We start from the raw sequence: 17074 nt of genomic DNA on the forward strand, positions 1-17074 counted from the left end.
TTCTACTTCCGGGTTCGGGAACAAATCTACTTCCCGTGTCGTAGTCCCCGCCCCCTGAGCAAAGGCTTCTGGGCCTAGTGGGCAGTTATCGCGTGTTGCATCTATTTCCCAGCAAGCACCGCAGGGTGGGCGGATGCTGGTGCTTCTGGACTCGGGGGTGACGTGTGGCTCCTAGATCTTGTCTCCGTGGCAGCAGCCGGTTGCAGTTGCCGGAGAGAAGCTTCTACCGACAGTCGTCAGGGCCGCAGAGCGCTGCCGAGGCGGCTCGTCAGGTAGGTCGGGGACGTGGAGGACTTGGGACGGGAGGAGGCCGACGTGACCCAGCGCCGAGGATTGGCTGGACCGGGTGGAAAGCGGCGGTTTCCCTACCTCGGAGTTTTTAGGGATCGGGTTTACACTCAGCTCAGCCTGGCTCCCTCGATGTCACCGGTGAACCGAGGTTCGGACATTGCAGGAGTATAATTTAGTAAAGACAGCCGCGCCATTTGCCCAGTTCTTCCTGTGTCTACGCCTTCTCCAAACTCCACAGCTACAACTATTTGTTGTGCCTGCGGACCTGGGAGAGCCAGGGAGCGTAGAGCCAGGCACAGCCTTCATGCTTAGGAAACTCAATCCCACGTTCCTGGAGCATATTTGTGGTGGGAGTTAGGGGTGGGCTGGGGATCTGATAGCCCGCTATGTACCATATCTATCTTACCCATCTCTTTAAACTGTCCTTTCCAGCCATACTCTCGGTCCAATCCAGATCCATGGCAATCGTGTTTGGCTCCTTTCTTCACTTTTCTCCAAAGTGCTGCATTAAGCATTACTAAATTCTGTCAATTCAGACATCATCTGATCTCTGAACTCCCGTTCGGCTTCAAATCTTTTCTTCTGTTACAGCCTTCTGTTTCCACATGAATTCATTCATTCTGCAAACATTATCAGAGTGCCACTTACCTGCAGGCAGCCTGCTTAGAGATGCTTGGCTCACAGTGAGAAATTTGGAAAGGACGCCTCTATTCTGCTCTTCCCTGTTCCCTCTGTTTGGCCAAGGCAGTGAGTGATCTTTCCAACTCTGATCAATAAGCACTGCCGAAATCCACTGCTAGCGGTTATCATTATAAAAAATAATCCAAGTTCAGCTGGGTGTGGTGGCGCATGCCTTTAATCCCAGCACTTGGGAGGCAGAGGCAGGTGGATTTCTGAGTTCGAGGCCAGCCTGGTCTACAAAAGTGAGTTCCAGGACAGCCAGGGCTACACAGAGAAACCCTGTCTCGACAAACAAAACAAAACCCAAGTTCATTTACTCATCCAGCTATAGCCGGTTGCCAGCCTTGCTCCCTCTTGCTGTTTTGATCCCAGGACCCTTTGTGTCAAAATCTTCCAGCCTTAGGACGCCCCCATATGCTTTTCCCTATGCCCACAATGTCCCTCTCCCTTCTCTTAGAAGATTTTCTGGACGTGTTTAGGTCCCAGATTGTTTTTTCTGAAGGCTTTTGTTGACCTCTCTGCCTACTTGAGTTATGTCCTCCTGTAGAATCCTGACAGAGCACTGAGCGCTGTTCCTCATACCCTGATCACAGTTTGTGTTTATTTGCTTACTGTCTGTCTAGAGACACTATGTTCACTCTGTCCTTGGAGCTGGGATTCAATAAGGGTTTTTGTTTTTGATAAATGCATGTTAACTCAGAAGGCAGTAGGAGTTCAAACAAGTGTTTGCAGTCTCATGTCATATGAACTCTTCCATAGGACCTGGTCCAGTTAGTCCCTAGGAGCTCTTAAATACTCAAACTATCCAACTAGAACAACACAGGAAGGCAATTGTTTTTTTGTTTTTTGTTTTTTTGAGACAAGGGCTTGTGTAGCACAGGATAGCCTGGAACTCAGTATGCAGCCCAGGTTGGTCCTAAACGTGTGTCAGTCTTCTAGCAACACAGTGAGTTGCTAGAATTAGAGTCACGCATGACCATAGCTAGCTTTTAACTCTCATTTTAAAATTCATCCTTTTTGTTTTGTTTTGTTTTTCATTTCAGGGCATGCATTTGAAAAGCCTTTTTGGGACCTTAAACAGGGATTTATGACTATGCTTTTATCTCGCTCGCAGCTTAGGCCAGATACACCCAAGTGAACTGAAATTGTCTTTTCTCCTTGCTTAGTGATATTTCTGTAAAAATCACTTGATGCAATATAATCCTTCAGGTTCACGTGTCTGTTTTCCTCCAGCTAAGCTGTGCTGCTCCAGGGCAGGCACCATGTTGCATTCATCTTTACGCCCAGCATCTAGCAGTGTCGGCATGTAGTAGGCACTCAAGAAATGTATGTTGAATGAACGATGTCTGTGACAAGCAACTGGACTTTCCTCTTTCCTGACCCTTGCTCCTATGACATACCTCCTGATTGCCACTGTCACCCCTTCAAAGCAGACCTCTAGGGCTTCCTGGAAGGGAAACAGGTGAGGCTGAGAGCTGGAGGCAGAGGGATGGGTGTATGAGGAGGGCTGGGGTGGTGTCTGGGATGAAATTCAGGTCGCTGCTGGTTTCTCTGCAGCTATGGCCAAGGACATCTTGGGCGAGGCAGGGCTGCATTTTGATGAACTGAACAAGCTCCGAGTGTTGGACCCAGAGGTCACCCAGCAGACTGTGGAGCTCAAGGAGGAGTGCAAGGACTTTGTGGACAGTGAGTACCATCTGGAGACACAGTGTTGTTCTGCTTTGAGCAGTTTCCTTACCTGACCTTGGCCATTGTTCTTGGGTCTACCAGAATGAAGTTGCGTGCTCTCTGGATTGAGCCTGGTCTCTGGGTTCCCATGTGTACCCAACCTTCTCTGCTTGCCCTCTTACACTGCCATGGAGTCCCACATTTAGTGCCAAGCAATGGTTTAGATTGGGGGAGGTGTTTTTAGATGTGCTGCAATGTTTTGTTTTTTTTCTTTTAGCAACCTTAAAATTGATGATAAAGAATTACACCCTGGAGGTGGGAGATGAAATGATATACTATGTTACTTCCTGGTGGCAGGATGTGTTGTTTGGAGTTAGAGGTAGTGACTGAGGAGCAGCTCAGCACAGTGCTCAGCTCTGGGCTACTGATCTCCCAGAATCCTCCTTTCCTAGCGGCTAAGCCGACCCAGTACCAGTGGGACATTCAGATTCAGCTAGAGCAAGGGAGCTTTCTTTCCTTTTTTCGAGACAAGGCCTCACTATGTATGTTGCATGTTGGCCTCAAACTCATGATTCTAACTTAGCCTCCCTAGTGCTGGGGTTCCAGGCCTGTGTCATACACTCAGCTGTATGCCGTGGCTTTCTCTGGGCTTATTTTCATAAAATAAAACGATTCCACCAAGGGCATTGGGAAAGCAAATGGGAAATGGGGCGCCTAAATGGCACGGTTACAGGTGGGAATTCTCACACCACCTTTTACTGAAACCCAGTGTTGTCTGGCCAGTCTAGAGTCTGCACTTGGGTTCTGAGAGCCTTTTCTGAGAAAGGTAGGGTTGGGTCCACACTGCAGTCTGTGTTCTAAGTCTAGTCCTGGCGCCTCTCCTGCCACAGACCAGATAGTGGGAGGCTTAGGTTAGTGAGCATTGGACAGCCACAACACAATTTAGGTGTGGTTAGCTCCCCCCTCCCTACTTCCAAGGGATGCTAACAAGAATGTTTTGTTCTTTTCCTCAAAGAAATTGGCCAGTTTCAGAAAATTGTTGGTGGTCTAATTGAGCTTGTTGATCAGCTTGCCAAAGAAGCAGAGAACGAGAAGATGAAGGTAAGATCAGCAGTTGGTCCTGGCCAGAAACCCTGCTTATTATATGGATGGTGGGGTCATCTTTTTAAAACAGGCATTTAATAAGAGACCTGGCCAAGTTAATGTGGTGAGCTTATATGCCAATATTTTTTTAAGACTTTATTTTAGTGTGAATGTTTGTGCACATAATGAGTGCATCAGAGGCCAGGTGTTAAATCCTCTGGAACTAGAATTAGAAATGTTAGGTTGTGAGCTGCCATGTGAGTGTGGGGAATTGAACCCAGGTCCTCTGGAAATACAGTGCTTTAATGACTGAGCCATCTCTTCAGTCCTCAGTTTTTGTTTTAGATTTATATGTGTGACTATTTAGCCTCCATATATGCATGTGTACCACCTTGTGTGCCTGATGCCCATGCCCTTGGAGGTCAGAAGACGGCATTGGATCCCCTGGAACAAAGCTACAGAGTTGTGAGCTGCCATGTAGGTGCTTGCATAACTGAACCTGGCTCCTCTCCAAGCGCCACAAGTGCTCTTAACCAGAGTCATCTTTCCAGCCCCACCAGTCCATGCTTGTCATTGCTCCCTTTGATCTTCATGGTCCCACTGGTGGGTGTTTACCCTCCTTTTAAAAATGAAGACACGAAAGATTGCCTGGTAGATGACTTGGTGAGTGGCCCAAGACTAAATGATGCCTCCCAATAGAGCACTGCATACACTTGTGGGCCTGACTGCTCGTGCTGCCATTTCGTACCAGGTACTTTCAGGAGAAGAGGAGGTTAATAGTCATGACTAACCAGTAAAACCAGGTCCTCCTCTCTTGGAGGACTTTGGGGACTTTAAAACCTCGCCTTCTTTGGTAACGTCTCTTAGGCCATTGGTGCTCGGAACTTGCTGAAGTCCATAGCGAAGCAGAGAGAAGCCCAGCAGCAGCAGCTGCAGGCCCTGATAGCAGAAAAGAAGACGCAGCTAGAAAGGTAAGCGGCCATGGCCACTGCAAACGCCTTTTCCTTCTCTGCCACCTTGGCTTCCCTCACCATTTCCCAGGTAGAGCATCTCACTTTAAAAATTGATAGAAGAAAGTGGGGACTTGGTTAATTCCAAATTGCCTCCATGGTGTGAGCACTGGTTCTTATAACAAGGACTGAGGCCACCTCCCGTGCCTTCCCTGGGGTAGAGTGTTCTCCCAGGTGGCTCTAAACAGGGCTTTGCTTATCTGACACTCTGGCCCTGCCTTCTCAATTCATGGTTTCTTGCATCTGTTTTAAAGCTCTATACACTCAAAGAATTATGTTTTTATTTCATTCTTTTCAGGGCTTCTAACAATTTTGTTTTTCAGGTATCGGGTTGAATATGAAGCTTTGTGTAAAGTAGAAGCAGAACAAAATGAATTTATTGACCAATTTATTTTTCAGAAATGAACTGAAAATTTCAGTTTTATAGCAGGAAGGCAAAAAAAAAAAAAAAAAAAAAAAAAAAAGCACCCCAACCAAAAAAACAAACCTCTGTACCATTCCAGTGATGTCACTGATGTGCGCATGCAGTGTTACGGGGGCAGCTGATAAACAGTGCACAGCCTCTGCTAGTGGCCAGGCAGCACAGGGCTTCAGCTCGACTTCTCAGCACAAACTCAGTGTCTGTAAACTTTGGTACATTCACAAAGCTCTCAAGGAAAAGCAATAAATACCATTTGCAAGTGGCTTGGTCTTTCTTCTATGGTGCTGTGTGCATTATTTCCAGTCCCTCTGAGAACAGAGTTGTTCTACCCCCCCCCCATCCACACAACAAACCAGGCTAACAACAAATCAGCAGCTGCCTTTATTTGGACCAGACACATAAGTAACAACCACAGCAACATGGCTTGCAAGCAGAGCCAGCACTGTCTAGCACCCACCGGGTTTTGTTTCTGTAGAGTCAGTGGAACAAGCAGCAGACATACACTGGACAGTCCAGTCACCCTCACAAGCCTGCGTACTAGGAAGCCCAGTGGGGTGAGGTGCCAGAGTAGGGACATGAGAGCCGTTCATAGAACCAGCACCAGAATAACCCAGAGCAGGCTATCTGTTCAAGATAGAAATGGAGGCACCTTCCTTCCCTGTAACCCATTTCTGGCTTGGACTCATGTGAGGCTATAATATATTTTTCTCCCAGAGGTGGAGGTGTGGGCAGGAAACCATGTTAAAAAGTGCTAAAGAGACAAAATACTGCTCATTTGTTGACTATCAAGGTCGAGGTGAGGACTTGGTCAGGTGTGTGCATTCCAGGTCAGGAGCTAACCGGCTTCCCACCTGGCCTTTTTAGCAGTGCTGTGGTAGCGCTTTGGCACCATTTTGCTGTAACTTGGTCACACCCCTGCTGAAAGGTGAAGGCCTGGCACGTCTCCCACCACTGTCTTGTTTGTATGCACTGCTGTTGGTGTTTCAAATGCTGCTGAAACATGTTTGGGGCAGTTTTCCTGTGTTGTCCAAAAGGCAACTGTGCTGTGGGGTCTTCCCCACCAGGCTGGTGGCCGTCCCTATTTTTTCTTTCTTTTCTCCTCATACTTGTAGTACGGGTTCCGAAGCATGAACAGGAGGAGTATGAGGGGGATTATTAAATAGGGGGCGTAGACACCTACGAGGGTCAGTCGTTCACGGAAACTCTCGGGTCTTTGTCCCTTGAAAGCAACGGCTTTAGAGAAATCCTCAAACAGGAGTGTGTAGAGGATTGGAATTAAAGTCGTTATGGTGTGAGCTGCATAGATGATTGCAGGGATTCGGATCCACCGGCAGCTTCCTGAAGCAGAGGAGGAGAAAAGGGTAATCAGGTTAAGGCGACTCCAGGGGCGTCTGGGACCTGCTCTGCCTCATCACCCGTTTGTCTGCCTCTGAGTGGAACCTCAGACTATACACATGGAAACCAGGTGTTGCGCTGCTCAACAGGTAAGCTTACAGGACCCAAACAGCTCAGCCAGTCTGATCTAAAACAGGGGAAGGGACCCTGTCCCAGCACCCGTAGTGATTCACGTGCAGAATCCCAGTGAGAAATAAACTTTTCCACTCTATAAGCTTAGTTTCCAAGGGCAGGCATGGCTACTTCATAAATAAATAAATAGGCATACTTTTTTTTTGAGTTTTGCCTACATGTATTTAGTGTCCTGAGGCCAGAAGAGGGTGTTGGATCCTGGACCTGGAGTTCTAGAATGGTTATGAGCTGCCATGTGGGTGCTGGACACCAAACTGAGGTCCTTCAGAAGAGCAGAGCTGGGAGGAAGCTAGGCTTACAACCAACACGTAAGAGCGGCCAGTGTTCTTAATTGCTGAGCCCCAGCCCCAGAAATAATTTTTAAATGAGAAGTTAAGCTCTTCAGGGATTAGCTCGATACTTCCTGCTCATAAGGCAATATACTAACCTAAGGGGAAAGTAAGGCCAAGGATAAATAAATAAATCCTGAGCCAAACTAGGATTTTGTGCACTGTACCAACCTTTGAAGAAGGCATATGCCGCAATGGGAAAGAAAGGCAGCTGGAACACAAGCTCACAGAGCAGGAAGGACTTGAACCACACTGGGGGCTCCTGCATCAGAGGGTCTTTGAACTCCTTTGAGTACCACCGCAACAGGTTGCTGAACTGCAAAGAGACAGGGTCACAGTGAGCATGGCCTTGCGGCTTGCATGGCTCAGTGGCTCCAGTGCACCAATATCCTCTGCTAAGAGTCCCTTGTGCAGCCCTGGTGGCAGCAGTCACATGCTCCAACTGGCTCTTGCATCTGCAGCACTGACTCTCCCTTTAATACAGTCCTCATGTTGAGTTACCTCCAACCATAAAAGTACTTGTGTTGTTACTTCATAGTAGTAATTTGGCTACTGTTATGAATCGTAATGTAAATATCTGTTTTCCCATGGTCTTAGGTGACCCCCATGAAATAGTCATTAGACATCTAAAAGGGTTACCACCACAGGTTGAGAACCATTGGCCTAGATGGTCACTAATAAAAACTTACTAGCCATAATTCAAATGTTACCCTCTCTGCACAGTAAGTTTTCCTTTCCCATCCCATCTTAGTAGAACTGCACATCTGTTCCTCACTCTGTGATAGCACAAACCGAGGCATGTTACTGTACATGCTACTGTAGAGCTGCAGTGCCAGCTGCTTACGAGATTTTCAGGATGCTATTCCTCTACCAGGTTTTGGTAAGAAAATTAAAAACCCATCCTGACATTTTCCCTTTCACAAATGCATATCCAAGTCCCAAAGCTAGATACTTCGAATGCAGAAACCAGTTGACTTTTCTAGGGGGGAGGGTAGAAGGAAGTAAATCTAACCTCTGTGGAGACATGGACATTTTAATCCCAATATTACAAATAAGTTTATTTTCATTTATCTTTTAAAAGACCAGCTGAAGCCAGGCGTGGTGGCGCACGCCTTTAATCCCAGCACTGGAGGCAGAGGCAGGCAGATTTCTGAGTTCGAGGCCTGGTCTACAGAGTGAGTTCCAGGACAGCCAGGGCTATACAGAGAAACCCTGTCTAGAAAAACCAAAAAAAAAAAACCAAAAAAAAAAAAAAAAAAGGACCAGCTGATATTTGTGGAAGTAGTAGTAGTAGTACACAGCATCTAGGTTCGCAGGGCTGGAGTTATTGTCTGGTTCCAGCTCCAGCCTCACCCTTGCCATTAACCAATCACAGCTGCAGGTGCACGCTGACGCGCTTACAGGGGAGACTGCAGCTGCAACCCTGTGCTTTACAGGAGCCAGACAGAGGCTAGAGCCTGGCCAACTTAGCATCCTGAATCCCAGGCCATCCTCAGCTACATACTTGGTCTACGGCTAACCTGGGCTATATGAAGTCTTGTCTCAAAAACAAATTAACATTACAAAAATAGCCTGGAGGTGGCACTCTTACACCTTCAAAGCCAACTAAGTATTGGGATATGGTGGATAAAGGCAGCTTCCTTGTGTTTATTTTACAATGGAAAATCTAGGGATATGTTTTATGTTAATTTTTAATCAAAAGGTAAAGGCTGTTAGGGGTGGTGGCACATAGTAACCCCAGCACTTGGGAGATGGAGCTGGAGGGGCGGAGTTCAGGCCTCTTTGGAGGCTAAGTCTGAGATACAGGAGACCTATCTCAAAATCAACAAAACCAAGTAACACCAAAAAAGGCTGGCCATTGTGAAACAAAAGCTCGTTACCACGAGGGCTTTGAAGCATCCAGATGCTGCTGGGGTCACAGGCATCAGAACACACAGCTTTGATTCTTGGCAATGCCGCCTGCCTCCTGAACACTCTTCAGGGCAGTAAGGTTGGGACAGTAAAGGTTAAGTCAGCCCTCCCGAGACTCCACTTCCTCATCTGTAAATTCAGCAGGTTAGACGGTTTTTTTCCCTTTGCATTGTGGTTTTTGAGAACAGGTCTCTAGCTGAGATGGGCCTTGAACTCCTGACCCTCCACTTCGTGGGTTCAGGGAATAGAGCTGTGCATCACAGCTTCACTTTACAATGACATCACTGTAAACAATGTCTGAGGTCTGCCTCTTCCACAGGTCCGCACAGACACGTGCTGAAGGGCTGCAAAGTAAGATCAGCAAAGCTGACTGCCCAGTCCCAATCAGTTGGAGCCCATAGGGGTCTACCACACATATCTGCTGCCAGAACAGCCTAGACAGTGAGTGGAAGACAAAGACAAGGTCCCCAGCAGGGTGGCAGGACTGCTGGAGCTGGAGGCCAAGGGCCTGGCTCTGACAAGACCCTTAACAGCATCACACATAATGCCGATGACCATCCTATGGTGTTCCGATGCAATGACTTAATACAGTGGCCTGTAGACCAGCAGATAGCACAGATGAAGGAAGCTTATTTGTCCAGACCTGGAGATGCTCCAGCTTAACACTACCCAATGGAAGCAGGCAACTGCTCATTATCACTTAAGCCCAAACCCCAAGGTTTAAAAGAAAACACTTTCCATTTACACCACACCCCTACCTGGAACACATCTCTCTGAACTCATGGGCTACTGCATCCTGCGGACCTACAGACTCACACCCCTTTCTTATTTTAACAGAATGGATTCACTCAGCTGCAAAAGATACTACAAAATCTTTCCAGTTTAAACTCAAACTCAAGTCTTTTAACTGTTTCATAATGGTTTTTAGTTCTTGTGATTTGATTGAAACAGCAGCAAAAATTTAGCTTGCAAAATTCAGCCCAACTGCTGAGGCCTTCTACATTGTTAGGAAAAAACTCTAGATCATAAGTTTTAGCTATCTATTGTTTTGGGGGGAGGGTGTAAATTTCAGCTTTGCTATTTTATAGAGATGGTCTTGCAGTTCTAAGTTCAAGTATCATTCACGACAATCTGAGGCTGACTCAAGTCACAGACTATTATTTTCTTCGTGGAGAAACAATAAAATCATTACTCCCTCATCCAAAAGCAGCAAGAGGGGAACAGGGGATGGCCTTCCAAGGCAGGATGCTGCAGGTTCATGCTTTCAGTAGTCAACAGCAGAGATGCAGTTTTGGGCCAGTACATTAAAAAGGCAGGGCCAGCAAGCTGGTTCTGTGCTTGGTAAAGTGCTTGGTACACAAACTCAATAACTGGAGTTCAATGCCCAGAACAACCTCAAAGGTAGAAGACCTGGCCCACAGGTTGTCGTGATCTCCGACAATGCAGCATGCACTCCCTAACAGTAATAAAGTGTCAAAGGCAAAAAGGGGACAGAGTAAAGGGCTAGCCAGGAAACCTAGCACCAGGTGCATGAGACACATGAATAATGCTACATCCCTAACCTGGAAGCTGTTGTAGAATATTCGATCACACTGTGATTTCCGAGGTTGTGTTATTTACTGGGGGAAAAAAAACCCACCACAAACCCAAAATCCAACTTTCTTTTCTTTTTTATTAGATTTTCCTTTTTTTTTTTTGAGACAAGGTTTCTCTGTGTAGCCCTGGCTGTCCTGGAACTCACTTTGTAGACCAGGCTGGCCTCGAACTTCTGCCTCTGCCTCCCGAGGGCTGGGATTAAAGGTGTGTGACACCACGCCCGGCTCAGATATTTTCTTTATATACATTTCAAATGCTATCCCTAAAGTTCCCTATACCCTCCCTCTGCCCTGCTCCCCTTCCCACCCACTCCCACTTCTTGGTCCTGGCGTTCCCCTGTACTGAGGCATATAAAGTTTATAAGACCAAGGGGCCTCTCTTCCCAGTGATGGCCGACTAGGCCATCTTCTGATACATATGCAGCTAGAGACACGAGCTCTGGGGTTACTGGTTAGTTCATATTGTTGTTCCAAATATAGGGTTGCAGACCCCTTCAGCTCCTTGGGTGCTTTCTCTAGCTCCTCCATTGGGGGCCCTGTGTTCCATCTTATAGATGACTGTGAGCATCCACTTCTGTATTTGCCAGGCACTGGCATAGCCTCATATGAGACAGCTATAACAGGGTCCCTTCAGCAAAATCAATCTGGCATTGTGCAATAGTGTCTGGGTTTGGTGGCTGATTATGGGATGGATCCCCGGGTGGGGTAGTCTCTGAATAGTCCATCCTTTTGTCTTAGCTCCAAACGTTGTCTCTGTAACTCCTTCCATGGGTATTTTGTTCCCTCTTCTAAGGAGGAGTGAAGTATCCACCCATTAAAACCCAACTTTTTACTTGTGGTGTAGCTCAGCACTTAGCACACAACTTTAATCCCTCTGGCTAGAACACAGACACGTTCTTAGAATTCACCTCTCATTTCATCCCAAACAATTAAGGTAAAGTTAGTTTGTAGAAGGAAGCACCTGTGTTTGAAAGTGATTTCTAATTGAGTGGCAAAGTGATGAATCAGAGAAAGATTTGACAGGATAGCATATGCCCAATTCTCATGGGGAAGAAAGGGAAGCTACTTGAGATAGAGCAGAGAGAGAAAAAAAAGAGGGAGGAGAAAGGCAGTTTTACAGGAAGAAACTGGTTCCAGACAGAACAAACTAGATATAGATGAAGACAGAACAAGCCAGAGGATGAGAAGGCGCCAGATTAGAACAGATTGCCAGTATGAGTTTGAGGCCAAGCAGATTAATTCAGGAGAGGCCCAGACAGAAGTCTGGTTGAGAGAGGAGTTTGAGCCAGAACAGCTAAGTTGAACCAGCCAGCCAGAGTTCAGGGAAAAAAAGAACAGATGAGCTTATTCAGCAGTAAGTTTCAGAGGCAGAAAACACTCTAGGTCTAGTTAAGACTGTACAGAGGCCAGAAGCTTCCAGGACTAGGCCTAGCTAAGTTAACAGATGGTGGCAGCAAATGTTTACTCTGAGATGACAATTACAAGAGGAGAATAAAAGTGATGTAACAGGAAGCTAATAAAAGTCCACCAGATCAAACAGAGATTGGGCATGGTGAAGTGAGCTTTCCGTATTTGGGGGGTAGAAACAGGAGTTCTGTGAGTTTGAGACCCACCAGGTCTAGATACTGAGTTACAGGACACCTGGAGCTACACAGTGAGACACCATCTTGAAAAACAAACAAAAATAAAATGTTTAAGTGGTGGTCTGCATGATGCTGGTCACATCTAGTTGTTTCAGGAGTGGTGAGCAAGGATGGGTGCAAGCAGTCAGAAGGTAAACCAGGAATTGCCAGGGAAACAGGCTGGGTTTTCAAAGTTGTGAGGCCCTATTTCAAAAAACCTGTCACTCAAGCCAGGTGATGCCTGTAAACCCAGTGCAGCTCAATTGGTGAATTCAATTTTTAAACAAACCAAACCCAACCCAACCAAACAACAAAAACAAACCTCAAACACAATACCAAAGGAAAAACAAGGGCTATGGGTAGCTCAGTATGCAAAGCCCTGGGTTTTATCTCCACTGCTACCAAACCCCAAAGAAACAGTGACTCCCCTTCTTCATGGCTATAGCTAGTGCAAAGTTTTGATGGCCTCTTTGTAGTTGTCAGGCCCTTCCGTGGCAGCAGGCTGACAGCACTCAAAGGTATCATGTCCTAATCCATGTCCAATAGGACCACAGGTGTACAGAAGGATGTTCAAAGGGGAGGTTTTCCTGGGTTACATGGTGGGCCCTCGTGAATTACAAGTGACCTTATAAAAGGCAGAGAGAGATGTGAATACAGATGAAGTGGCAATATGACGGATGACCTGCAGAGATTGCAGTGAAAGGGCCACAGCCAAAGAAAGGTCAGTGGGTAGACTGTGCGGCCTGAGTGTGATCCGCAGCTCTGCAAACCCAGCCACCTGGAAGAGGCAAGGAGTGTAGTCTACCTTTGAGCCTGAGACCGAACATTCTAAATTTCTAACCTCCGAGCAGCTTAAGCATAACGTTGGGGGTAAAGTAAGCCACTGCGTTTGTGACAATGTCTTAGAGGAGTGAAACAAATCAACTTAACTTGATAACACACTGGTTTTGGTGCTGGGATTTGAATCCAGGGCCTCGTGCATGCTGGCCAATGTTTTTACTACGGAGCCACAGCCTCAATCCCACAATCTTTTGAGTTTACAATCTAAAGCTGTAGCTACATGTCAGTTACAGCCTGGCCTGAGGTCCTCTTGCAATGGATTCAAATGAACTATTATTTTAAGGGGAAAAAAAAGTAGGATCCATAGGGCCCTCAACATGTCCACAGGCAGCCAGTCCTTGGGAAAGCAGCACCACAGACCGGTGCTCTTGCCACATGCTACCTACGGGTTTCCCCTGTAGATCAAAGGTCTTTGCAATCCCGTGGTTCCACAAACAAACCAAAAAGACTTAAGGGAGTGGGGGGTGACACTGCTGATGGTGTCACTCCTTAACTTTGTTGAGTAGGTGACAATTCCTGTGTCATGTCCTCTCAGAGAACACAAGGCACATGTCATTTTGCAGCCACCATTGAGAATTTACGGATTTAAGATTAAGAACTGCCCTGCAAAGAAGAAACATTTAAAGAGCATTTCAGCCATTTCAAACATTTAGGTGGATAAGTCCGTCAGTAGATTGGAGAGGCATGCTTAATCTTGACCTTAAAATCGGGTCAAAGAATGCTCTCCAAAGCGCAGGGAACGGTAGCTCATCTTCAAACAATTCAAAACTGACTTGGAAAAGCGACATTTCCTCAACTGCTCCTCAAGCTAGATCCAGACCCAGAAGGAGTGTATGAATGCCACGAGCACTAACCAAGGGCTAACCCTTCAGTCATTTTATTCTACTACGCAGGACTTTTTTTTCTTTCTCGGCTTACACTGGACTTTTAAAGTCCATCCAAACGCAATAGATTCAACACGTGACAGACACTGGTTCACCCAGGCAACTTCCCTCAGCCAACTGCCGTAGTTAAAACCATGGGAGCGAAACACACCCAGGCAAAGGTTTTGCAAAGGATTGGCGAGTACATGGGGCTCAAACCCAGGACCTCCTAGGCATGCGCCCTACCATTGGGTTGCACCCTCAGTTCCGCTCTGAAAAAAACAAAGCGGTGGTCAACGGCTGGGGACAGCCGGCTGGGGCCGAAGTCAGGCACGGAGCCAACAGAAATCAGGACGGCCACGTGGGGACCCCTGAGCCTCACCTCCTGCGGGTATAGTTCGGGCGGCAGCACCGCCTGCAGGTCGATGAACAGCGTGATGGGGATGTGCGAGACGAAGTAGAGGCCCAAGAGCCACTCGACACAGCGCCTAGCTGCCAGGGCCCCCATGTTCCCTCCTGTCCGTTGGGCTACGACTGGCAAGCCGGTGATAGAAGCCTGCTACGTGGTTAGAAGCCCCGCGCCCGAGCTGTGCCGTCCCGCCCCCGGCTCACACAGGCCGTACCTATTGGTCGAAGGGGAAAAACAGAAGCGGCTCGTGAGTGGGTGGAGGCCCTCGTGGCCCGCCCATATAGCGGGGCTATAGTTTGAATGATGGCCTACCTGTTGTTTCCATTGGCTGCTGGGAGTACCGCGTGAGGGGGCGTGGCTCTGAGCGGTCCACGTCGGCGGGTGCGCGTGTGCAGCCTCGGGCTGCGTGCGCTGGTCTTCCCTGTGCCACGAGTGTTTTATTCGCTGGGTTCTGTTCCGTATTGGGACCCCGGGCCAGTAAAACCAGAACCCGCAGTGGCAGTTTAGGAGCGCTGCGAGCCGGACTTTCCTGCTGGCTCCAAAATCACTGCTCAGCCCACAAATAATGATTTTATATGATGGACCCTGATAGGCCTGGGACAAGATGGGGGCTGCCATTCGATGAGAATAGGGAACACAGGACTTGGGTTCAAGGGAAAGGAAATTAAGTTTGTGCTTTGTATACACTGAGCAGGGTTAGGGCTTGGGTACTGCTAAGTATAGAGCATTTACTTAGCACTCAAGAAGGCCCGACTTCCATCTCTTGCACCATTTGAACCAGAGCCCCAAAGGGCCGGGTGTGGACAGAAATCTGTAAGGTCTAGGCCAGCCTGGTCTACAGGCAAGCTAGGGATACATAGAGCCTGTCTCAGACCAAACCAACCAACCAAAGAGACCTTGAGCAGGCAGGCGGGCAGTTGGATGAACTTGGTTTAGATTTGTGAGAGCATTTGAAGGTTAGAGAGCGAAGGGCATTAAGAGATCCTACAGAATCATAAGGGTCATGGGAGGAGATGACCAAGCGAATGATGGTCACAGGGAAGAATGGAGTAGCTGTGTCACGGTTGACACTGAGTGCTGTCCACCAGTACCAATGAGAAGTCCTATGGCTGGAGAGCAGTGTATTGGGAGGTAGGGAAATGGAGACAGAGTGTAGACAACTGGTCGGGAAGAGGTAGAGAAATGGACCCCACGTGTCCTTCTCTTTCTTTTGTATTCACTTTTTGAGACAGCCTCTCACTATGTAACCCTGTGACTGGCTGTGTAGACAAGGCTAGCCTGAACCTCACAGAGATTCACCCTGCCTCTGCCTTCCAAGTGCTGGAATTAAAGTCATAGGCACCATGCTTGCTCCAGTGTGCCCATTTCAGCAAAGGAGACTGGGATGTCTAAATGGGTTTGAAGTTTCTGCCCAGAGAAGTGAAGGAAAGTATAGCTAAGGGAAAGCAAAAATTAGGGTTAGGTAGGGTAGTCTGTGTGCCCAGTGGTAGCTACCATAGTACTAAGACAGAGGGGTTGGCGTTGCTGAGGTAGATGGCTCTCAGTGTTGGGTCTGCTCAGGAAAGCATTTTGGATGCATCAGGGAGAGGGTGGTCAGGAAGATAAAGGTGAGCCGAAGAAGGTGGACAAGTGGTTGACATAATAGACTGTGGGACCCAAGGACGACAGGGACAGATGAGGCAACAGGCACTGATAACTAGAAAGTAGAGAGGTAAATGACTTAGGCCCTGCTGAGCATGTCAGTGGGCCAGGAGTTTGGGGGTGTACTGTAAGATTTCTGGTGTCAGGATATTCTGCCTTCCAGGCCTGGCTGCAATGCTCTAGTGGGAGGATCTCTAGAGATGTGGTCAATGCCCAGAGAACCCAGTGCACTAAGGAAACAACAGAGGAAGGTGGGTGAGGGCAGAGCCAGGCATTACCTTCAGATGTGGCCTTGGAGAGCTGGGAGGCAGGTGACCTGGTTTCAAGGAATGTGGGAAATCAAACAGCTGTGGTAAGCTAAGCCCTAGACAAAGCCAGGTGCCAGTTTCTGAGGTGACTGCTGAGGGTGAGGAGAGCAGTGAGCAGGGTGGAGAGAGACACAGCAGCACAGCAGGGGCAAAGTCTGAGTAGATGCCATTTGAAAACATAGGTCTGCTTGCAGGTGGCTTGCTCAGGAGCTCAGGGACAAAGGACAAGTGTTCAGTGTCCAAAACTTTTTAGACATACTCCAAATCCCTCCTCCTTTCCCTCCCTCCCTCCCTTCCTTCTTTCCTTCCTTTATTTTATTTTCCCCATTAGTTTTTCAAGACAGGATTTCTCTGTGTAATCCTGGCTGTCCTGGAACTCTGTAGATCAGGCTGGCTCTGCTGAGTCCTGAATGGCCTAGGAAGGGACAGTATGACATGGTTTCCTGCCCCTGGAGCAGAGCCAGCAGAATGTGGCCTCCATGAGTATTGACAGTTGTTGGGTGTGAGGCTTGTTCATATATATATATATATATATATATATATATATATATATATAAAATCTTCATATTGCTCTTTGGAGAAATACTCTCCCTGCCAAGGTTATTGGTGAATGTCCTTTCTACCAAGGTTAATGATTCCATGATAATCAGAGACTATAAGTCTGTGTGACTCAGTGTGAGGGTAAGTCTATGTCCTTAGTAAAAATGGTAAGGCTGTGACCTTCAGGACAGTCCTAAGGCTGTGGAAAAGAACTCTGAAAACATGAGATCAAAAATTATATAATTTTGAAACTATGAAAACTATAAGGCTGTGATATGAATTATATGAGGGGCTTCACAGACCTAAAAGAACAGAGGCATCTGCACTGTGAGCCA

At 47.4% G+C, this 17074-nt stretch overlaps 2 protein-coding genes across 2 annotated transcripts; one reads left to right on the plus strand and one right to left on the minus strand.

The window, feature by feature from the left end:
• Positions 1-56: 56 nt before the first annotated feature.
• On the plus strand, positions 57-5428 carry Ift20 (intraflagellar transport 20). The gene is made up of 6 exons (NM_018854.5): positions 57-272; positions 2206-2434; positions 2530-2658; positions 3656-3741; positions 4591-4694; positions 5057-5428. The coding sequence occupies exons 3-6, from the start codon at positions 2532-2534 to the stop codon at positions 5136-5138; spliced, it is 399 nt and encodes a 132-aa protein (NP_061342.1). The 5' UTR covers positions 57-272; positions 2206-2434; positions 2530-2531; the 3' UTR covers positions 5139-5428.
• An 84-nt stretch (positions 5429-5512) lies between these two features.
• Tmem97 (transmembrane protein 97) lies at positions 5513-14431 on the minus strand. The gene is made up of 3 exons (NM_133706.2): positions 14224-14431; positions 7182-7326; positions 5513-6492 (listed from the first exon to the last, which is right to left on the minus strand). Exons 1-3 carry the CDS (start codon positions 14347-14349, stop codon positions 6233-6235), a joined length of 531 nt encoding a protein of 176 aa, NP_598467.1. The 5' UTR covers positions 14350-14431; the 3' UTR covers positions 5513-6232.
• Positions 14432-17074: the final 2643 nt, after the last annotated feature.

Source organism: Mus musculus, chromosome 11 (genome assembly GCF_000001635.26).
Source record: "Mus musculus strain C57BL/6J chromosome 11, GRCm38.p6 C57BL/6J".
NCBI lineage: Eukaryota > Metazoa > Chordata > Mammalia > Rodentia > Muridae > Mus > Mus musculus.